This window comes from Poecilia reticulata, linkage group LG14 (assembly GCF_000633615.1).
Source record: "Poecilia reticulata strain Guanapo linkage group LG14, Guppy_female_1.0+MT, whole genome shotgun sequence".
Lineage (NCBI taxonomy): Eukaryota > Metazoa > Chordata > Actinopteri > Cyprinodontiformes > Poeciliidae > Poecilia > Poecilia reticulata.
Window position 1 is genome coordinate 9,329,753 of NC_024344.1, and position 23,912 is coordinate 9,353,664.

At 38.4% G+C, this 23,912-nt stretch overlaps 3 protein-coding genes across 5 annotated transcripts in view; 2 read left to right on the plus strand and 1 right to left on the minus strand.

Moving 5' to 3' along the window:
* Positions 1–503, minus strand: part of pafah1b2 (platelet-activating factor acetylhydrolase 1b, catalytic subunit 2) — a 6,689-nt gene extending 6,186 nt beyond the window's left edge. Inside the window, exon 1 of one of the 2 annotated variants that reach the window (XM_017308624.1) lies at positions 268–503. The gene's annotated coding sequence lies outside the window, so the exon portion shown is untranslated. The remainder of the gene's footprint in view (positions 1–267) is intronic. The other variant, XM_008427577.2, reaches the window with a different exon arrangement.
* A 435-nt stretch (positions 504–938) lies between these two features.
* LOC103475737 (myelin protein zero-like protein 2) lies at positions 939–12,598 on the plus strand. Its single transcript, XM_008427575.2, has 5 exons — positions 939–1,016; positions 1,976–3,025; positions 8,275–8,444; positions 9,201–9,411; positions 9,855–12,598. Exons 2-5 carry the CDS (start codon positions 2,977–2,979, stop codon positions 10,025–10,027), a joined length of 603 nt encoding a protein of 200 aa, XP_008425797.1. The 5' UTR covers positions 939–1,016; positions 1,976–2,976; the 3' UTR covers positions 10,028–12,598.
* A 2,922-nt stretch (positions 12,599–15,520) lies between these two features.
* Positions 15,521–23,439, plus strand: scn4bb (sodium channel, voltage-gated, type IV, beta b). 2 transcript variants are annotated; one of them, XM_008427580.2, is made up of 6 exons: positions 15,521–15,936; positions 16,155–16,398; positions 20,439–20,602; positions 20,691–20,910; positions 22,105–22,234; positions 22,449–23,439. In XM_008427580.2, exons 2-6 carry the CDS (start codon positions 16,326–16,328, stop codon positions 22,543–22,545), a joined length of 684 nt encoding a protein of 227 aa, XP_008425802.1. In that variant the 5' UTR covers positions 15,521–15,936; positions 16,155–16,325; the 3' UTR covers positions 22,546–23,439. The 2 variants fall into 2 exon arrangements, with proteins under 2 accessions (XP_008425802.1, XP_008425803.1); XM_008427581.2 differs by having other exon boundaries at positions 16,158–16,398.
* The last annotated feature ends 473 nt before the right edge of the window (positions 23,440–23,912 follow it).

Consider the following 23,912-nt stretch of genomic DNA (forward strand, 5'->3'; position numbering starts at 1 on the left):
ATATATCAGATGAATAGTTCAGATACTCGAGTTTACATCCCGTTGCCGTAAAACACAGTATAGAAGCGCATGGCTTTAGCTGGTAGAAAACATCTTTACAGGGAAACTCGGCTCCTCTCTGCACCTGCAACGGTCGAAAAAAACCAACATAGAGCTGATAAAATGATTCCCCGAGCTGAGCTTCACAGGAAACCACATCAGCAGGTCAAAGTCTTTTCATCGCAATAAGCGAATATATAGATGGTAGCCTAGCAACCACACATTTACCTTGCAGTAATCGTCGAGGTGTATTTGAGACCGCGTCGCATTCGCCTGTAAGGCCAGAAAAAGGGAATAAATCACTACAGTTAGCTAGCCTAGCCCAGGAAAATCCGCCAGGGTTAACTGATCCAAAACATCGTTAGGATTTATCCACACATCACACTAGTTTTTAGCTGACGCTAGACTCCAAACAGCGTGTTTGGTTTAGTCATGAAATCCTAAAAGTATTTCCTGCCATCTCGCCTCAGCTCATCGGGCGCATTCATTAACGTCAGCCGGCGGATCACCAGGGAACAGGCGGTGTGGGAGGAGATTACCTCTTTAACGRAGACTAAACCTTTTACCCGGCGGAGCGAGGGCATAAATAGACGATATGTCATAGCGATTTGGTCATGTTATCAACCGCTGTAACATTAGTCCAATGTACATTTGGACTAATAAAAATTAACCACTGCGAGTATTTCACGCACACGAAATGTTTCTATTGATCAGTTGTGTAATTTTATCGACTTTATTTTTATTTTTTAAGTAGCTGTTTATACCAGTCAGATGATGGAAGTGGGTGCCCGCCTCTCTAGTCGGTACTCTTCAGGATCTCCTTGGAAGCATGCAAACCTCGCCCACCCCGTACATCCATTCCATCAGCARGTGATAAATGGGGCGCACCCACAGTCAAGAAAAATGTGCATTTTAGTTTCAGTTGATAAAAACMTAACGTTTTTATGAAGAGCATGGGAGAGTAACACCAGCAACGGGTAACACTATTGATACTAATGATATTCCTATTCCTCCCTCTCATTCTTCCACTACTACTACTACTATTACTACTACTACTACTACTACTACTACTACTACTACTACTACTACTACTATAATAATAATAATAATAATAATAATAATAATAATAATAATAATAATAATCAAATGAGAGCTAGTTGTTAAGACCTGTTTTTGTTTTGGTGGCATGTGTTCCTTCATAAGTTTTTTAATTAGTTTATTTTCCAATTAAAGGCCATTGTGAAGTTCATTAGCTTCCATAAACATCCTGCTGCAGTCCATTAGGAGATACTGAGTTTCTTTTTCACTGAGCTTAATTATTGKCATCTTTATTTAAGCATGTACCCTACATAGCTCAAAACTTGTAGGGTATGTAAAAAAAATCTGTAATATCCCAGTAACATAACACACAACCTTTACATCTAACAATGTAAAAGTTGTGGGAGTTGTTTCAAGAAGCTCACATGTATTCCAACACATTAMATTTTTGGGTTGTTRCTTATAGCACCTAAAATATAAMATATTCTATTACAATATTGTATCTGCTTGTTTATATAAAATGCAATCTGAAATTTAAATTACATGTATGTTTTAAATTACAGAAAAAGTCTCAAAATCACTTTAATAAGACTATAATAAGACTTTATATAAATAGATAAAATATAAATAGATAAACACACAAGTTAAATAATTCCCATCAATCATTATTAAAATAAAAGTGTATCGGTATATTTGGCCATAATATACTGTATATGTATAAAACAATATCATATGCATTAATGTAGCAAAAAACAATAATAAATTGTTGGGGGAATGAACTGAATCAGCATGGCAAACACATTTAATGATGCAGAGCTCATGTTTAATATGATGCTTWAAAAACAGATTTTAAAAATAAGATGTTCCTTTAAATTCCCAAATTTCTGCTCTCCATCAGAAAATCCCAAAGGAGAATTTTTCCTCATCAGTCCATGACATTAAGCTCAAGAAAACCAAAAGCATCAATGTGTGACCCCTCGCCAGAATGTGTCCAGGAGCAGTTCTTCACTAAGTCCACAAGGTGGCACTGCTGGGACTTAAACAAAGGCAGCTGGAAAAAGCACTGRAAGGAGTTTCTATTCATCTGAGACAATAACAAACGCTGCCGCAGGRGGAGGATGCTCACATGGACTGTCTGATTAATAAATAGTCCCTTTCCTAATTMTGAATTACTTTATTTCAACTCTAACCTGTTTGTTGGAGTTATCAGTAAGCAAACCAAACCACACCATGCAGACCAAACAGCACAACAGACAGGTCTGGATTAAAGTAGTGGAGAAACTTAAAGCAGGATTGCGTTATAAAACAGGATTTTTATAACGCAATATAAAACATTGCGTTATAAAACAGGATTGCGTTTGGATGTTACATAAAAGGGAAAAGAGCATCCCACTACTAAATCTTAAACTTGGACATGCCAAGTTCTGAAAAGTATTAATCAGGGAGGTTTGTGGTTTTACCTTGACATTATATGAAAACCYGCAAAGAGTCTGAATATCGTCAAAGCCATACAGGAGCTAAAATTGTTAATGAATCATTAGACACATCTGGATTAGCATCAAATTTTCCTCAAACAAGCCAACATTTAACCTTAAACAAACGTTTTATTAGTTAGTGACCACTAGATGGCATACGCTAAATTATTTGAGTTCCTTAGTTTGACGCAAATCAAATGTTCTATATACCCAAGATGTTTTTAAAGGTGGCAGTTTGTTTAGGCGTGCTTACGCAACAGGTCACGCCCCTCAGGTGTGCACTCTTTTGTGCGCATGAGTCACTTTTATTCTCTTGTGGTTTGAGCTCCAGGAGAGAGGTCGATAGAATACATGTCTTCCTTCGCCATACATCCGATAAAGGACTATTACAGCAGGATCTGAGGGAATATACATACTTTATCTCATGGATCGGTTATGGCTTCTTGTTTTTCTGGGAGGATTCGTGATACAAGGTGAGTTTGAGCAACTTCCTGGACGTTGGTCGCTGTGTTTTTCTCTGTCTGTGTCAAAGGGAACGATCCCTTTATGTCCTCATGTGCTTCAATAACTGGCTAATAAGAGTGTTTCATTTTCGAGTTTCATAGATATAAGTTGTGATTTTGAAAGGGGGAAAGCTTGTTTGGAGATCTGTACCGACCGTTCATTATCATTTGAATCGCTAACCTTTAGACCAGCTCCTCCTCTGGGCCTATTTTATTTATTTTTTTTATTTGTTTATTGGCATAAATGCGTCTGTGTTTGCGCAAGTGGCATGAAATGAAAAATAAAAAAATAATAAAAAATTAATTAAATCGAATAGAGCATTGAATGTGACTTCAGAATGTGTTTATACCATTGACTCCCATTGAAAATGCATAACACACGGTTCTTTGCAATTGTCTTTATTTATTCCACCGGGTTTCAAAATCCTTTCAAAACCTGTGGAAAACGCGTTTAATCATTTTCTGATTTACTTGTGTAATGCTAAAGTTTCAGCTAATTCAGAGTCATTTTGAGTAGTTGCAAACTTTTTTCCTCCATGTGATCTCATATTCAGTAAATGTGAAGAGTTTCTGTATACAAACTTGTCATAGCATGTTGATAAGACTTTCTTAAAGCCAGTGCTATGGCATAATTTAAAGAGAGACGTGCATAAAGTCATGCTTTTAGTGTTGCATTCTTCTTATTTCATTTTATTGTTAAACCTGCCAGGACAAAATAAAATCCAATGGTATTCATCAAACATTAAATAAGGTAAACTGTGAGTGTGAGGTCTTCTTGAGGTTCACAACCAGTTGCATATTCACGTTGATCTTTGTTTTATTACCTGACCCAGTTGGGGGTAATAGATCTTTGGTGCAAGCAAATGAAAAGTAAGTCTCACCGAGCTGTTTGGCAGTGCTCAGCAGCAGGAGCCAGAAGGCACTTCTATGTTACTTTATGCTCCAAGCAAAAGAAAGTTCTGAACACTTAAACTCTTTCTCTTGTATTTTATTAAGATGAGAAACAGCAGCACTCTGTATTAAGGTGACTCGCCATTGCTTGTGCTAGATATCTCACTTCACATTTGAGTCTAGAATGTCTTATCTTCTCCGCCAGTGACTGCAAGGTCCCCTGCGGTTGAAATAACAAGAACAAACATCGTCTCTTCACCACCATGCAGGGTGTGAGTTTTAAAGTCTAGGTAACAGCACAGTAGTGTTTTTTTTTTGCAAAGCGTAAAGGCAGCCATTCCAAACAAGTAATACTTGTTCAATGTGGATTAAATCATTGCAACATTCATGGACCTGATCATGCCAATCGCACAGCCAGCGTTGTCCTTGTTTTTATCGAGCCAGCTGCTTCTGGTATCCACAGATAACCAAAACTTTGTTTAATGATTTAACACAGTTCTCCAATGTTGACCTCCGCTTGGTGCGTAGGTGGGTATTACACCTGTAAACACTAATATTATACAGTATGCATGCATTTGATTTCAGTGGGTGTTTTTGGTCAGAAATCCACACTGTTGCTATATGTTTTGGTTGAGCCATCAGAATCTCCACCGCTGGAAAAAAAAAGAAAAAGAAACTAGCCAGGTTGAAGAAACTTTTTTTGCTCTTAAAAGTTTTGCTGCTTCATACCTTTATGAAAACTTTGTGAAAACTTGCATCTGCGTGTGGTTTTAATTAGAAGGTCCAAATGAAAGGAATGATTTTCATCCTACAGACGTGATGACGGCTACGTTAGTGCGACTCTCAGCCTGACCCCCGGCATCTTTGAAGTTTGGATTTGTCATTTTCTTGATGCTGCGTGATGTTATGATTTATCTTCTTTTTTTTTTTTTGAGTATGTTTTATTTTTAACAAAGTAATTCACGGTGAGAAAGTGTTGCTGTATGACTTTTTTTTTCAGCTGCTAATTGTTATTTGTTTTAAACTCGCTGCCCTACCTAAAGGTCACATTAGTGTGCGTTCCATTCAGATATTACTTTATGTTCTGAAATAATTATGATCAAATGATGTTAGTGAAAAGAAAAAAGGGAAGTAATGGAAACCAACAGACAAGAAGACACTTGTCTGCATTATTCTCTTGTGTTGGGAGTTTGATGGTTTTTGTGCTTTGATAATGAAGTCGACTAAATTTATGCAGCCGACTGGGTAAATTTAGTGTTTTATTTTTCTTTGACTGAATTTATTTTCTGAAAAGCTGTATCTCTAACCCAGTAGTAAGACCTTCTGCAGTGTTTGAAATCTGTGGTTTTAAGAATCTAAAAATCTACTGCACTCGCTTGTCAGCGTTATAGCACTTTAAAACCTTGGACGCAGAGGTCACTTTGTTTTAGTCATATGTTTTACTGGCTTCGGGGAATGCTTTTATAGTTTTCATTTCTATTTCTGATTCTGCTTATTCGTCGAATTCATTTATCGCTGCTTTGCTAGAGGTTATTCTTTTGTGAGACTAACACAGCGTTTGTTTTGTAACACATCTCTGCTGCTACACCACTGGAATTGAAATGACTAGAATTACTGTAAACTGGAACCAAGGAATAATAGTTTTGTGATGTTCATAATACAAAAATGACACGCATAAAGTGGATAAAAAAGGTAGGATTTGTGGAGGTTCTGCACATTGGTCATGGCTTCTTGACAAATTCTTATTTGATTAAAAAATATATAAAGGTCTTCATCTAACAAAAGTAAGATTAAAGAGAAGAGACATTTGTGCTATAACATTTGTCCAAACTGCTGTACATTAGAGATGCACCAATCACAATTTTCTTAGTAAATACAGATTTCTGCATTTCACTTTTTTTTTACACTTTTTTATAGAAAAAAAACCCATGAAAGTAAAAATTATACAGCAGAATAAGCTATTTTTAATCGAACAGAAGACGAAAGAATTACAACATTATCCCTATTTATGCATTGAAGCAGGTCTCTAATAATTATGCTTTAAATTACACTCAAATACACATCAGAGAACCTGCTATCGGTTAATGTAATAATGGACATTATGCTGGAACCTGTTAATTTTGATGCATTAAATAAATCTTTCATTTATTTGAAAATCTGAGGGCTTTTTAGCTGTCTAAAACCTCAGTATTGCTGCTGTGTCCAGATTCAGCTTTAATATTACATTTCTGTAGCTTTAATATTACATTTCTGTGTGAAGTAGGTAAACTCTTGCCATGTGACACTAAAATAAATAACAGTTTTTCAAACAAAAAGAGGACAGATACCTAAAAGTGGAAAATCAAGTTATTCAGACAGAAGGGGTGTCTGTGTTAAGCTGGATTGTCAAGAAAATGCCGTCGCACTTTAAGCATGTGGGTTTAAGTGCAATGAGATTTGTCTCAGAAGGATTGGAAAGTGGTGCGTAACAGTGAAGTTTAATCTCTAGCTTTTGTTTGCTTGGCTTAATCAATCATAAAAATGTTTTTAACATCCTGAAGACCAAGAAAATAAATTGCTTCAGGTAGTATTTTGTCCCAGAAAGCAACAATGCTGTTGTATTGTGTGAAAGTTAAATTTGTTTGTCCCTATAAATTAGGGCCGTTCTTACCAACTTTAAGCTGCCACTATTTCAACATTATTCTCAGAATTTGTTGTATGAGTTTTTTGTAATTCAATCTCCAAAGAAAAATAAAATGGTATTTTAAAAAATGGTGATATCTGATATATATATTTTTTTTATTTGCATTTTTCATACATTCTCAAGCTGAGACTGTCAAGTTGTATCTTCTGAACTGTCTCCTGCAATAACGACAGCATAGTTACTTTGCTTATCTAATCTGCTGCCAGACCACCGTCTTGTAAAAGAAAGTCCACTCCTTTAACATTTGTCTCGATCCTTTCAAAAATTTCAAGGGTATGTCATCCATCACCTTTAACTTTCTGCATCATAAAAAAAAAATCTGTTTACTTCTTCTACCATTTTCTTCACAATAGTATCTTATTTTATAGAAAGTTTCAGTTAGAGATGTCCTGCTCCGATTCCAAATGTTGGAGCTCTTTATCCGGACCCAGTGGCGCAAAAAGTGGGTATGCAGGGTATGCAACGCATAGGGGCGCAGCACCAGAGGGGGCGCCAAAACCCCGTCTGGAGGGGGCGGCGCGCCGATGATGTTTTCCCTTACASTTCTGCGCGCCTTACGCTCCTTCACCTCGCGCACATAACGAGGTAAATGTAGCGAGTTTTACCCTTCACGCATCGTCGCCTCGGGGGGGGGGGCTGAGTGAGCGTCGCTCCTTCACCCTGACGTTCCTTCCCTCGGTCGGGGGGGGCGCCGATCTATGTTTTTGCATCCACCTGAATAATGTGTAGTTGCGCCACTGTCCGGACCCACAGGGAACTGCCCTGAAATATGTTGCAAGCCGAATGATCAACAAGTCATATCAAAACTGAGATTAAACATAGTAGCTTTAGCTTAGCACTTCAGCAAACTGCGCCACCCTAAAACATTCAGCTAACTGTAGTTAAATGTATCAAGAAGTGTGTTTGTTGAAACTCCTGTTGAGAAAAAAATAATATTTGTTGCTGTTTTAGGGAAACAAAACAGATGATGCAACATCCTGAGAGCCTTTAGTGACTGAATTAAATCAGACAAAATAACAATACTAATGTAGGCCATGTAGCTTTTTTTTTTCCAAAAAAGTTATTTATTATACTGCAGTTCAAATCTACTGAGTTTTCATGACTATACGTGCTACTGGTGTTAATTCACTTCACTTCACCTTATTCATGTAGAGAAGAAGCAACACATCACATGCTACGTCAACACACTTTGCAAAAATTCAAAGTCAAGTATCCTGTCCTAGATATCAAACAGTGCAGTCAGTTTCAATTAAATTACAAATTGGTTAAAGGTTTTCTTTTTAACTCAATCAAGCAGATTACATTGAGTCACTGATTGACGTCATTTAYTCCACCTTGACGAGGATGTAGTGACACTTGTTTGAATTGTGCCATTGTTTTTGGAGGAATCTTTGATAACGGTCATGCGTGTAGCAACAGTGGAAAAGGAAAAATGACCTTTTAGTGACATGTTGAATTGTGGCTCAGGGTCAGCAAATTTCTGTACCTAAATGACTTTGACGCAGGTGCCTATCTCTGTATTGCACTTATGGCAGCTTGCACACAGATGCCCATCAATATGAAACATGTTTCATCTTTTTTCAGACCGCAACGTTATGATGAATGATTTGCAGAATCTTCTAACTTTTTGATGTCTTTTTTTCAGGGGTGCAGCATGTTTGGGGAATAGAAGTTTTCACTACCAGCGAGGTGGAAGCGATCAATGGAACGAGTGTGAAGCTCACGTGTACCTTCAGCTCCAAGGAACCGGTGTCGCTTCAGACAGCTTCAGTATCATGGGACTTCCGGTCCATCACTGCAGATAGACCTGAACGTGTAAGTAGTAAGMTTCTTTTTCTTTTTTTTTTTTCAAAAAAGTAGATTTTACTGACATAAGTTCCAGTAAACCTTATTCTGACCTTATTAACTGTCAGGGTTATAAATTATAGAACAGGACGGTATGAAAAATACCACGGTTTCACGTTGTTACACATTACACGGAAAAGTTTTTAAAGGCTCAACTTTTGTGTGTAGTCATGTATTTTCTTGTAACCAAGTGAAAAAGTTGTGTTTCTTAATCTGAAAGACAAAATGATTGCTTACTTTCAGGTTTAGCAGGGTTCAAAGGGCCTTTGGAAGACCAACAGTCCCACGTCGTCACATCATCTCACATCCTTGAGAGGAAATGTGACTTTTTTTTCTTTCATTTTGGCCAAATATGTGGAATAAACCTACATTAAATATAGTTGGGCTCCTCTAGTTCATTATGAAGAGTTCTGGTCCTTTTTCTAAATATGCACTCTTTAGACAAAAAGCTGCTTCTTCTCAGCAACAGATAAATATGCACCCTCTGCTTTCCAGTTCTTCACTGTGCAGACTAAGCCCTCTGTTTTTGATTGACGTAATGTTTCATAAATGTTTTATTCTCTATAAGGCAACTTGTCATTGGAACCAAGTCATTAAGACACTAAGCCTTAGGGGTTTGAATATTTGTGTTCGCTGTGTCAAAATTACATAGTTTTACTTTCTATGTTTTTATTTTTATTTTTGGATTCTTGCACTTTTTTTTCACCATTTGTGTGTCTTTGCCAGATATTTTACTATCAGGAAATTCCATATCCTATCGACAAAGGGCTCTTCAAAGGGCATGTGCAGTGGTCCGGAGACATGAAGAGAAAAGACGCCTCAATCACCTTGAATAACGTTCACCCTGGGTTTAACGGCACCTACTTCTGTCAGGTGGCCAACCCTCCAGATGTCCACGCCAATATTGGCGAAACCGTCCTAAGAGTCGTCGACAAAGGTGAGGCCATACTATGCATGCGTCTTGATGACTCTTTTCTTTCTGCTTCATAATTATTTATTGATTTGTGTTGGTCTGCTACGGTTGTGACCAACTCCAGTCCTCTAGTTCATGTTTCCTGTATGTCCTAGTTGTGTCCCTGCTTCAACACAAGCTAATGGGCATTTTCCCCACTCAATGTTACAAGAAGCTCTGCAGCTGCCTAGTAAAGAATCAAGCATTTAATCAAGGTGTGTCAAAGCAGGGTAACGGCTAACACATCCGGGAAAACGGTTCTCGAGGATTGAAGTTGGTTGGCTCCCTTAGCCTCTGACAAAAAATCTCAACAAATTACCTTTAGGTTAGTAGTTGTAATGTGACAAATTGTTAAAGTGCTGCGAATGCTTTTGCAAGGCACTGTGACTTGAGGCCTCATAAGTGATTCTCTGTGGTTTTGCTTCTAGTAACTCTCTCTGAGATCAGCTTGCTGGTGGCCATTATCGGAGGCTCCTGCGTCGTCATCCTGGTCTTTCTTGGCATCTTCGTTGCTGTGAGGATGTACAAGAAGCGTAATAAGGAAAAGGACATTGAGATGCGGGTGGAGGAGTACAGAAACAAACAGCCAACGGTGTGGTGAGGCCCCAGAGACCCACAGCTCTTGTCAGCCTCCTCTTCTCTGGACTGCTATGGAGTCAGTCTGAGGGCTTGGTTTCATTTTCCTGAAAGAAATTAACGAAAGGCCTTTTTTTTCTGTCATGTTTGCTCCTCTAGAGTCAGATATTACTTCAGGTTCCTGAGGCCACTGTAGGGTTGGGGAGATAATGTGCTGTGTAATATGTTGCTTAGATGAAAAATCTGGACATTTTTATCTACTTCACAAAAAGTTTCTTTTGATTTAAAACATTTAAAAGTTTTTCTTAAACATTATAGAGGATGTAAATATGGATACATGTCTTCAGGGTGGATCTTCACTTTAACCTTTATTGACAACAGCAGTGCTGACATACAAATGGGCCTTTTTATTTATTTTTTTACTTAAAAAAAAATAGTTTATACCTTTATACCGCTGACCTGGGTGCCTTTTACATTTCATATTCCCCTAACAGGAATATTAAAGAGATCCAGCTGCTGTGAATTAAGGCTTACTATCTTTGCTATTCTTTCTTACTGAGCAGCAAAGGTATTTTTTATTTTTTTACACTTACAAGATGACTTTCAAATTTTGGGGGGCAAATTCCTTTTCTTTTTTTTTTGCGCTAATACCATTAGCCCATGAGGCTAATGTTTAACAGCATGTGGCCCGTGCGCTGATGACCTTTGCTCCACAATACGTTCCAATCTTTGAGTTGAGGTGAGGCATTTCCCAAATCCAAAACCATGGGAACAATGAACAGGACTGCATTCCTTCTCTGGACTTGCCTCACCTCAAAGTAACCACTTTTGGTATCTTTCCTTTTCTGTTACGCTGGAGATGGATATACTCTCTGAGGGGGAACGTGTCCCATGTGTTCATTTACCACATCATCCACTGTGCACTGATCGTCCCGTCTCACCAGCTGGTTGTGTTTTTTTGCTTTTTTTTTTTTTATTTGCGACTGAATATGTTTGGCTGCCGTTACGCCTGTTCACCTGCAGCGGCAGTTCACCTGACAGCTCTGAAAACGAAGTAGGAAGCTGTTCGTTCAGACGATGAGGAGTCTGAGTCAAGCAGCGGGGATGATGAGGAGGAAGAAGGTCTTGATGATGATGATGATGATGACGACGACGACGACGATGATGACGACAACGATGACAATCTTGGTGGGGATGATGATGATTAGATAAATTCCTATTTTGGTAGAAGAACTTCAAATATTTGTGTTGCACAATTCACTGTTGGTAGTTTACGTCACCTTTGAAGAAGCATTGAAAAAGCATACAACAGAACCAGAGATACTGTCTTGTTAAATGTTTTTCTTTTTCTTTCTTTTTTCTGTGGAAACACTTAGTTTTGGTGAGCCAGCTTTACTTCAGCAGGAGTGCTGCCGGCCTCATGCAAATTTTGCTTCTTTTAAACTGCATCCTACTCCAACCTTTTTTGAACCAGGCATTAATGACCAAACAAACACGGCAGCTTGACGGGTTCAGACTTGTCACTTGTCACTGTCTGCTTGGAAACTGGAATGTTAAATCCTTTTCAGACAGCGAACGCTCCTTGATCTCCCTGAGCAATACCAGGTCACGCTAGCAACACTTTTCAGTGTGGAAGTTGTTAATGAAGGAAGAAGACTCAATCTTGGCTATTTTCAGTTTCTTTGAGCTGAACAACGGCAGGTTTTTAAGAGGAAGTGTAGTTTCCACCAGAGTTGTTTGTGGTTTGTTTAGGATAATCATTTTAAGCACATTGACTGTTGTTTACTGTTAGTAATGCCTACTATGCTAATTGCTGAGCTCCATAATCACTTTGCTGTTTTCAAAAACACTGGCTGTCTTCTTAAATTGATGGCGTAAAACCTCCTACACCCCAGATCATAATTACAGACTGCTGAGTTTAAAAAATATTTTAAGGACTTTCATCACAGTTGAAAAAATTTCATAAGAATTAGAATCAGCTAAAATTGGCATTTGCAGCTTTACAAATTTTTAGCTGAAATCGGACAACACAAAACTTTGATTGGTGCATTTCTGTTGCAGACAACTTCTTCAAGAACAACAGAACTCCTGTTGCTTTTTTCAAGTATACAATACAATAATACTCTAACGTTTAAAAAAAGTGTTCAAAATTGTGTTTCTTTTAGTAATAATCTTGATTGCAGGGACATGAATTGTATTGCTGAACAAATTAGGTTTTATTATACATTTTTTAAGGACGTCGCTTTTTTAGTTTGACTCCATACTAGCAAATCCTTAACAGTGTTGCTATATTTCTGCTGCTGCAATTCCCAACATCTCATTCTTAGATGAGTGATGTAAATGTTTTTTGTTGTTATTGTTGTTTTGTATGTTGATTTTTTTTAAAAACAAAGTTTCGCAAAAAAGTCACATTGAATTAGCTTTACAGGTGAATGACGTGGTTTTGACCAGAGCAGTTATGTTGCATGAGGGAATTTTATATTTCATAGTTTTGTATGTATTGATAAGGTGAATGTTTTTGTTATTTTTTTCATCAAAGTCCTGAAATGTCAATTGTGTATTTTTGCAACATTTGATTAAAGAAATTCCCTTTTGAGCAGTGGAGTCAGTTTTTCTAGTCGTTTTGGTTGCGAACACCCCCTGTTGGGTGGAGCTGTGTGTCATATATGACAACAAACCTTTCTATGGCAGCAGAGACTCAATTTAAGCTGTTGCTAAAATCTGAAAAGCTAAATTATGTTGTTCATATTAATTGGTGTGTAATAGTAATTTTTAAAAGTTGTTTTATTTTTCGCTTCTCTGTTTAAAGCAATGAATAGTTTTTTGTCTTTCCTCTGAAAGACAAATAAACAAAGGATAATGTTGTGAACAGTCGGTCAGAACATGGAGGGGTCAGTCCTGGATGACCTCATCTTGCAATAATACAGTATGCAATCACTGGAGGGCTGTAAGAAAAACTAGACATTTACATTGAAATACAAAAATTTGTTGTAGGGGGGGGGGGGAATTATAGTAGTTCTAATTTCTAATTGTTTAGTTTTTCATATCTGCCTACTGGCTTTTTTTTATTTTTCTAAGGGCACGATTGTAGTTCCATAGAGTGCACAAGCTCATCAAAAAGCCAAAAGTATTTCTTAATTATTATTTGAACAGAATTTGGAGTGGAAATTTTGGGGGTAAATGAGAGCATGTAAAATAAAGTGTTTTATCAATTTGTTTCTCATGTACTAACATGACTTGTAGTAAAAGGGATAAAAAAAGATAATATTTTCAAAATAGTCCTTAAATTGTTCCCTATGAACAGCTAAGTTTTTTTTTCTTTCTTTTTTTCACTTGACGTCATTACTGCACAATAACACCTGAGATGTGTGTCCTTGTCTCCTGCAGCGGGCAGCACGCATCTTGCTGCAGTAATCCCAGAGGTGCCTATGTTCTTTTTAAAGCTGAGGATGCATCTTCCTGGCACCACTGAATTACGATGAGGAACACATGAACATAGCATCTGTACACAATATAGCTTGTCTGCTTGTATGTGTGTGTGTGTGTGTGTGTGTGTGCGTGCAAACAGACATCCCCACCAAGATGCTGCAGCTGTTCGGTCGGGTCTGCTGCAGCACTCTGTCTTTCTGCAGCAAAAAGCTTTTTTTTTTCCCCTTATTGCAGTTTTGGAAGAGTTCCCACTGCTGCTGCATTGATACTCCAGTGGAGGGGCCAGCAGAGCAGAGTGGTGAGCCTGCATCCTGGCCAAACTGTCTCTGACTCAATGTTAACTTAACATCTAATAAACTGCACTACTCCCTACCTCTTTTTACCTTGCACAACAACCAACCATATGTATTTTTTCACATTGTGGATTTCTGGAAAATGTAAATTAGTCTGGATTATTGGCTTATATGATTCTTATCCCCAAATTATGTATTCTGATTTACCTTAAGCAAGAAATCTGTTCAAAATAATAATTTAGATTTACTCCGAATAAAAATCACTGAGTATATGACAATTAACCAAGCTGACTGCCTTCTTCATTACAGCATTTCATTTAAAATAATTAAAACAAATGCTACAAATGAGTTCTTCTTTTCCTCATCTTTGAGTATAAGGATGCATAATGAAACACTCTTTCATCAAGCTGAAAGCAAAAATCATCCACTGTTTTTTGCCACACTGTCAGGCAAGTCAAGTCTCGCTCTTTCTAGTCGTATCATGTTTGTTTCCTGATGAGAAACGGAACAATAAGATAATCACTTCAACACATCAAACCCCCTCAACCAGTTTCTTTCACTCTGGAGGAAAATTAGCTGTTTGGGGATTTAAAGCTGCAGTAACGTTTATAAAAAAATATTTTTTGTACATATTTATTGAAACTGTTACTATGTTGTGATTGCATGATATGAGACATAGATATGTATTTTTAAAGTTGAGATCCTCTGCTTTTTCCCAGTACTAACTTGAAGGTCAATCAGAGCCAAGAGGCGGGTCCTAGCGTTGTCAATCACAATCATGTGTGGCGCAGCTCATCCTCTTTTTGCGCTCTACGGCGATGCAGCTAGCAGAGCTTGTTGTGAACGCTCAAGCTAGTTAGCATGACCACCGATGATGTCAGATAAACGATAAACGATAGGCTGTTTCTCCACTATTTGCACGTTGAACAGCAAAAACATTAGGTTGATTGACAGCGCTAAAACCCTCCTCCTGGCCCTGATTGGCTGTTTTTTGTCGGAAGCTGTTCTTTTTTCAAATGGCAATAGTAGTTCAGGGAAGAGGTGGAGGAGATTGATCTTGTCATAGATTATCTGTCACATACCATACAAATATGTAAAATACTTTTTTTTTTAAGTTTCATACTGCAGCTTTAATTCTCACATTACCAAAGAATATTGTACATTTTTGGAAATTACAATTCAGGAATTTTAGGAGGCCATTTTAAAGAGAAGGTGTGCTCCATAGCGGGGCGTCACATTTCTCAGCCTTCCTGGGAAAGTTTACTGTGAGGTGTTAGAGAAGAGACTCAGACTGGCAGCAAAACCTTGAAATCAGGAGAAACCAGGTGACTTTTGTCCTAGCCGTGAAATGAAAAATTTTATAATCTCTCCTCATGTCTCTTTTCTTTTAGATTATATAGACGACCTTGGTAAAAGATTTGTATACAAATCCTTTTAGGATTTTTATTCATGCTGAATACAAAAAAAAAAAAGAAAGTCTGTATCATGCAAGGGGGAAAACTAAGTATCTACTGTTTTTACTCTTTTGCTGTAATTCTCTCCAGCTAAAATAAGAATGAAAGCCTCCATATTTATGAATGGCGATGCGTCCCAGCCCAAGCCCTGAAGCAGAACTACACACCCTCCTCAACCAGCACTGCAGAACTTTCCTCTGATCTTCACAACGCTCAGCCAAGGGTGCTTGAGTCTGCACACGCACACACACGCACACACACCCCAAACCTAACAATGGGGAGGAGGGTTTGGAGGCAGTGGGTGGGAGCGGTATGGGGAGGGAGGAATGAACTATGAGAAGGATGTGGAGGCAGGTGACCAAGTGGGGGGAAAAGAAGTGAGGAGGTCTGGCATGCAGCCAGCAAGAGATGACAAGCAAAAAAAAAGCAAAAAAAAAAGAAGAGAGAAAAGTTGTGAAACATCTGGAGGGACGATCCTGGGAAGAATTCAGCTCGCTGGGGTTCTGCTGAAACACTGTGTTCCCTCTGCGTGTCTGCGTAGCCCGTTTGCCTTCCTGCTCGTCTCCCTCTCTGTCTCCCAGCCGGTTGTCTCTCCTCCTGGCTGGCGCTGCAATGTGGCTGTCTCTGCAGTGAAAGTGCTGGCTGGCAGATTCTCCTTGTGTGAACCCTGACTCTGCGCAGTGAGAGTTTGCCGCTCTGCTTCCGTCCCGTCCCACACTGACTCAGCTGTGAAGCCAGCCGCCGGGCCACAGGAGCAGGTAGGCAAAAAAATAAATAAATAAATTCAACTGTACTGTATGTTCTTTTATTTATTTATTTAAATTTTTTAAGTAGCTTTTATTTTATTGAGTAGCGTTTTGATTGTTTTTGTGATGCAGAAAAAGTTTTGACAGTGCACTGACGAGTCTTTTTAATTTCTTCCACATCTCCTCACCTATTTCTCTTCTTTCTCTGCTGCCCCCCGTCTAAACTGCAGCAGCGTTTTCCACATGAGTGCATTTGAAGGTTTCCAAGAGACTTCAAGACTATAGCAGCCCTGTTTTGGTGGGGGGCGAGGATTCCAGCCTCCAAATTTTATCCCACACATCTGGAAAACAGAGTTGGGCTGAAGTGATTCCAGTACCAAAGTGAGCTGGAACCAGCTGCCATGGAAGTCCGGTGGACTGGGGTCGAACGCTCCAAGCTGGGCTCTCCATATGCAGCCTTCACTTTGCTGCTTGGTAAAGTCAGTCTTTAATCTCTTGCCTGCTCATTCAATGTGCTAACTACATATTTATGTTTTCGTCTCATTTTGATGTTCAAATAACCTCCTAATGCTTCAGAGTTCTTGCCTCAACTTGTCATTCTTAGAAGACACAATGTTATAGTGATAATAATGAGGCATTGAAGCTACTAGTGGTCTTTTATACATTACCCACAGGCATTTTCACGAGACATGCTGCTGCTGCATACCTAAACATTTTACAAAAACAAAATCTTCAGTTTTGAGTCAAATCAGCATTTATGCTTTAGACGTTGCCTTTGGTGTATTATATTTAATTCAGTTCCTACTGGTTTAGTTTGTGACTCTGTATAAAAAAGAAGGCAATCTCAGCTAAGTAAGGTGATCCTGCTGCTATAGGAAGGCTGCATCATGCGCTCCGGCCTGCTCTCTCACAGTTTGTTCTGATTTTTGCAGCAGAGGATGTCGACGTTTTGTTGTTGCAGGGAATTTCGCATATAGGTCAGATCCTTTCTTATACATGTCTGCATTACAGTTGCATTATAGTCTGGAGATGGATATATTCTTTTTAACCAGGTCATTTAAAGAAATGCTAACGGGCGGTTTACCCGACCCACCTTTGCACACATTATCTTGAAAATCCTCTCTAAGCCTCCTGAACTGCAGACATGAATCACTAATAAAACAGCCTGTAATTATGTCGTCCAGTACTTTCAGTTCAGTTAATTTAATTGGAGATGAGTAAGGGACTTTTTGTTACTCTATTATATGACAACAAGCAGGAGTTATTTTTTACAGGCCACCTGCAACAATAACAAAAAAAACTGTGCACCACATGCAGGTGGATAAGTAGCACAACAAAGTTAGATCTTTATTTGGATATTCATTGTGTTTGCAAATTATGATAATTTAATCCAAAGTTGGCATTTTTAACGAACTTTCAATGCAACTTTTAGAGCAACTTTGCATTAAAAGTGTCATTATTTACCAAATGACACTTCATGACAACTGTCATAAACATTCATAAAGACTTCTTTATGTTCATGACAGGTGTTATGTCATGTTTTTGACAGTGTCATGTCAGTCTCATGCACACCCCTTCAAATAAAGTGTTACCATGTTTTTTTTTATTATTATTAAAAATTTTTAGATGTGACAAAACAGTAAAAGAAGGAAGTTGTTTTTACAGGATTCTGTGTTGTTAAATGTGAAGCTTTTTAGACCTTTTATCTAAGGGAAAATAAAAGCTGCACTTTTGCATTTGAAACCTGAATTTCTCCTAATTTACCAGTGAATGTTTAAAAATGAGTATATTCATCACATAGGCCAGAAACTAGGGCAGCACTTTTTTTTGGCTTGTATTGGTATATTTAAGAAGACAAAGATGAAAGAAAAATGACAATGTTTGGAGACCTGAAAAAATAAACTCAGGGAGATAAATTGATTAAATCATTTCTCCTATAAATTATTTAATAATTTATAGGAGAAAGCATTGTCTTTAAAGAATCAGCTTCCTGCCTGAGGATTATGAGCTGAAATAATCAGGAAACAAATCAAGCTGTTAGTTTTACTGTCAGCCAAAGACGAAGTCAAAGTATATTCATCTAGCACATTTACGACAACCTCAGCTGACCGACATGCTTCAAAATAATCACATCACAGGTAAATGATAAAGCAGAAAATAAAATATGTCTCTTCTTTTTAGCGTGTCTGAATAGTGCGGCAGGAGCCTCATTTGGCAAGATTTTTYATGGCTAACACCACTTCTGTCATGAATTGTGAGCTTGTGGATGGACCAAAATGCTGACAGGAGCTGGGAGCACGGATTGAATGTTTTAATAATAAAACTAAAAACTTACAGAAAGCACAGGGAGCCAGAGCAGAACAAAAACCAGGAACAAAAAGCAAGCAGAGAGATAACTAGACAAGATTTGACAGGAGGAACTAGCAAGGATCATCAGCAGGAGAAAGATTTAAATATTGTGAGGATGAACTGAACTAAGATAAAACAGATCCAATCAAAGAAAGAGGCTGAGGAACAGAAAATGTTAATGAAACTAGAACCAAATAACCAAAACTCAAAACATCGTCGGATCCCAACAACTTCATTAGTTTGTATTTCAGAACAACCAGCATCTCTAAGTGAAAGATGAAATGATTTTGCGCACCATGAGCGCATGCTAGCTCAGCAGTCTGCTGATTTTAAAAGGCCTCGTTAATTCGGAGTCCAGGAAGTGCAGAGAGGCTGATGGAGGAGTAGAAACTGTCACTGCAGCAGCAAAAATGTCCTCCTACATCCATTATCATAACCTTTCTCCTATTCATCCAGATTTTTCTCTTTTGTTCTAACTCTGACTTTAGGCACAGGAACAATCTGACCCAAAAAAAGACAGGGCGTATGCTGCTGATTTTTTTTTTTGCCAGCTTCCTTATTATTGGCAGTATTATAAACTTTGCAGCTTATGGTGGACAACAATACTGAGACTAATGTGTCACACAGATAACTGAAAAAAAAAAGATTTCACAGGTGCATTTAAATAAGATAATTGATAACAGGATGTTCTTCCCAGCCACTTCCTTTGGCTGCCTTAGCTGTACTTTTCCTATATGCTGCAGTGGCGTTTGCCTGGTGCTGACCTTGACCGTGCCGTTTGTGTAACACGGGAACACGAAACACAGAGCAGAATGTCAGGATGGTTGGAAACAGTGCAGAGGACGTTGTGGCTGCTCCCCGGTTCAGACGTTCAGTCTGTGATCCCACTGCTGCATGTTCAGAGCTGGGAATTAAATCTTAAAGTGGAACCCATGTGAATATGAAAGAAATAAAAACAACTTGCTCCTTACGTCACTTTTGTTCTGTTTTCTGTTTCCGTATTATTATTATTTGTTGTACTTTCATGAAGGCAGCATTAAATCACTTCTACTTCCTGGAGCTGCCTGACCCTGATGATGTCTAGTGTAGAGTTACACCTTTCAAGCACAAGCAGACCGAATCCTTTATTGACAGTAATGTCACAGCAAGGACATGCTGGTGTCCTGTTACTGAGCCTTCAAGTTCATGAATGCGAATAGGAGAAGTTAAAGTAGCAGAATGCTACAGGGAGTTCTGTAAATCAAATGTTTCCTCATTAGTGTGTCTTTCACAGACATGAATTGCAATGAAAGTAGTTCGAGAATAAAATCTGAATGAATTCTAACAGTAATGTCAGACACAGACTTTGCATTTGATTATAAAATAACTTCCCTTCAGCAGTTTGTCAGAGGACAAACAATCTTAATCAAACGCATGTCCAAACATTGACTAAAAGGACACACTTTAAGATGTTGTAAAAGTTGTAAATATTAGTACAGGTGTAACAATGCAACTCTTCGGTTTTATGGGTTGGTCACGGCTCTACACTCCGAACCTCTTGTGATTTTTATTTATTTTTTTTAGATTTGTCCTACAGCACCTGGCTGCCATGGGAATCAATGTTTTCAGCAAAAATAACACTATTTTCAACCGATAACACTTGAAACACCTTGATGGATCTACAGCGAGCGCTATCAAAGCAATATTGACTTATTTATTGCATAGGCATAGTGAATTATGAAACTGCAACAATTTGTTGTTCGTAGCAATACAAAGAACAAAAAAAATTTTTTTTACATTTAGATTCTTTAGTTAAAAAGAATGCTGCATATTGTTTTTATAGTGAGGTTATCAGTACTTGCTTTGGTGAGGAACCAACTTTATTAACTGACCAGAGTCACAATGTTTTAGTCTGTCTTACATTTGTTATTTTAATTCTTTAGTGCAGTCTTCACAAGCTTGTCTCTTCATATGAGCCCTGGAAATTTGGTGACAATGTGGCTCAAACTTCTAGATTATTTTTATCAAAATGGTTCAATGAATTTTAAAAAAAAAAGAAAATTAGTAGGCACAAACAAAAGTTGCCTTGGTCATTTTCTGAAGGTCACAGACAGCGTTGCTGTTGAAGACCAAACGTCTTGCATGTTTCGTCGCGTTATCTCACCAATATCTCTTTGCTGTCCCAGGTGTTTGGTCTGCTCAGGGCCTGGAGATGTCAGTGGGAAAAATTCCCTTCCTGGAAGCAGTGAACGGCAGCACAGTCATGCTGCCTTGCACATATGCCAGCTGCATCGGCATCAAAGACCTGTATTTTAACTGGCAATACAACGATAATGGCACAATGCAAAAGGTAAAATCCTTCGGACTTCCTTTCAGCATGTGCTAACTCGACGGTTGAGTTTTTGTTTGCTCGAGTGACGGCTTGCTGGTCCCATCAGGTGTGTGACGCTGTGATACCAACAGAGGACGTGGTGCCAGATGTGAAAGTGTTCAGAGAGAGAGTGGAGTTTATCGGAAAGAACCACAAAAACAACATCTCCATCTTGATATGGAACATCACCTTCGAGGACGGAGGCCTGTACACGTGTTTCGGGCGCAATCCCAAAGAGAAGAACAAGAACCACAGTGCAGTTTTCCACCTTATTGTTGTGGACGAATGTAAGACTTTAACATTTTTTGCTGGTATACAGTCATTTAGAAAAGCTTCATACTTGCTAAATTTTTTTTTACATTTTGCTGCAGCCTCAGACTTCAATGTGCTTCATGGACATTTTTTAACCTATATGTGCTTTCCTCTCATGCAGTGAGGCTCTCTTCTTTGCAGGATGGCTAACTCTTCAAATGTTTTGTCACGTGATTCATTTTTCCTTCCTTGCCCTCAACTTGACCTTTACATTCCTGTAGTTGGAGCAAGGCTCCAGGTTGCTCCACATTGCTGATGGATAGCAGACACTCTGCTATATTTTACCTGGTAATTAACGATTTCATGCAGAGGCTGTAAGAAAACACAATCTAAAGTTAAAATATTTAAACACAGGCCACATTTATACCAGAGGGCCTCCTTATTCCGTATGTTTGCTGTTCTCTAAATGGCTTGTGGTGAAATTAAAACAGGATTTCTTTCACATAATGTTTTTTTCTTGTTACTCTTACTTAAAATGCATATTAACAGCTATCCTGTTCATGGATTGTATCATCAGAGCTCTGCAACTCTCCTAAAGTTACTCTGAGCGTCTCGACTTCTACTCTCTTTGTCAGAGCTTTTGTAATTGATACTAAATAGTGTAAAGGGTGTAACTTTTATTTACGTCTCCTGGCTGCTAATTCATTTTAACTGCTGCCTAATTTAGCCACATATTACCAGATCTATCAATTTTAGTTTTAGTTTTCCATCCTGCTGCTCCRTTTGTCTTGACTGTTACTGTTAAGTGTTACCTACACTTAGYTTAACACAAGAAAATAACCTGAAATTGGMCAATTTACAGAAATGGAGCAACTCGCCTGGGCTCTGTTGATGCYTCAGTAATATGCATACTCAGGTAAAAGTAAACCAGAACATGCATTTATTATCTGGAGATAAAGTAAAGTGGGCCACATCGATGACAAATGGAATCAGGCTGGAGAAAATAATAATAAGTTGTGTTTATGGTAGACAGGAAATAGAAACACATATAATTGAAATGGTTAGCAAGAAGAGTTCAAGACTTTAAGCAATGTAAATTTAAAAAAAAAGGTATTCTGATTGAATCACCCCTCTTCATTTTTTTGAGCATGTCTTTGTTGTGACACAGATGTAAATAATCAAGTCAAATGTTTTAAGCGACTTCTTTCCCCGTTGCTCAATGTCTGCAGTAAGGGTGGTGGACAACACGCTGACCATCATTATAGCCTCAGCTGTCGGTGGAGCCATCGCGTTCCTGATGGCCTTCATGTTGCTCAAGAACTTCACTCTCTTTGTTCTTGCCAAACTCGAGGAGAAAAAGTGAGTTTTCAGTTCCTGGCATTTTCTAACGACAGTGCAAATGTTTCATATTGTTTCATCACACACCGCCGCCGCTGCTCGGTGGCATTTCAGTTTGAGCTTTACACATGCTGACGTTGTTTTCTTAAAGCTGCAAGTTTGTCTTTGAGGTGCATTGATTTCTTCTGCTGCTCTAACGCGACCTCCTTTTTTGCTCTCCCCCCCACCCCCGCAGTAAGGAGTGCCTTGTCTCTTCTTCAGGGATCGACAACACTGAGAACGGCCTCTCAGGATCCAAAGCTGATTCCAAACCAACGCCAAAAAAGAAATGAGGCTGGGGGGGCATGTAAAACTAAAACGTAACTCAGATTTAGATCATATTTGCTGATATTTCTAAATACAAATGTGTTGTCGGGCCATTGTGTCTAATTTAATAACTCTGATCATGAGGTTTGAATGAGAATGATGCACATAAAGATACCAAATGTGCTGTAAGTGGTAACTGTGCAAATGATATACAACTAAAGATTGTGCAAATATTGAACGCATACATACTTGTGCACAATTATGTTTGATTAAGTTGCAATTGTGATTAATTCAAACAAACTTATTTAAGACGAATAGCTAAACAACAAAGCATTACGGCAAGTAATTCTACAGTAAGCTTGAAATTAATTTGTAGAGGAAACATAAAATCAGATCTAACAGACCTATTTCATAATTTWAAAAAAAATACCTGATGTAGGACAAGCACAGGTGTATTAAGGTCCTTTTTCCACTAAATGAAGACGGTTCTAAGATTTTACATTTCATTCAACACTTCGGAATGTCACTGAATCATGTCAACTTTGCAAAAACTCATTCTTTTTTTAAGTGTTTTTTAGTGTTTTAAGAGTAGAATGCAATGTTTTCAGACAATCTGCTCATTTTCCTTACAAATATTAGAGATTTCTGCATCTCTGCCATCAGTTTCAGCCATGGTATAGAAGAGGAAACAACATAAGTATTTTATGAGCCTATCAGTAGCATTTGTTTTTTTTACTGAGCACTGTGACCTGCCCAGCACACTACCCTTTGCATCCTGAATTTTAATTAGGCACAGCACTCTGTGCACATACCTCTAATTAGACAGAAGTATCATGGACACAATCCGATCATCTGGGTTTTATTTATTTTAATGCAACTGTAATGTATTTATTATTTATTTATTTATAAGGCGCACCTAAATGGCCTATTTAAAAAATATATATATAAGGCACACCGCATTATAAGGTGCATAGAACAGATGCTTCAGTTTGGGTTGTTCCGTACTCTATCATTACACATCCACATGTGTAAAGAAGTGGTCCCAGAGTGCTTTATATAGCATCCTGCCCCAGCCGTTGTTTCACTCACGGTGTTGGTGTTGCGATATTGTGCCCAACTGCTTTCTGGGTAACACAGACCAACCAACACGCTGCCGCCGCAGTCTCTGTCTCTCTTCCCCTGCCCCGCCCCTCCGCCCCCCCTGGCTTTAAATGTATTATCAAACTTTATTAACAAACCAGCGTTCTGACAACTATCCCAGCATGCACCGTGCACTTCTTCTACGGGGGAAAATTAAGTCGGCAGCTGCTTACCGTAGTTGCTAGACCTGTTGTGGCTCAATATTGGTCCATATATAAGGCGCATCGGATTATAAGGCGCACTGTCGGCTTTT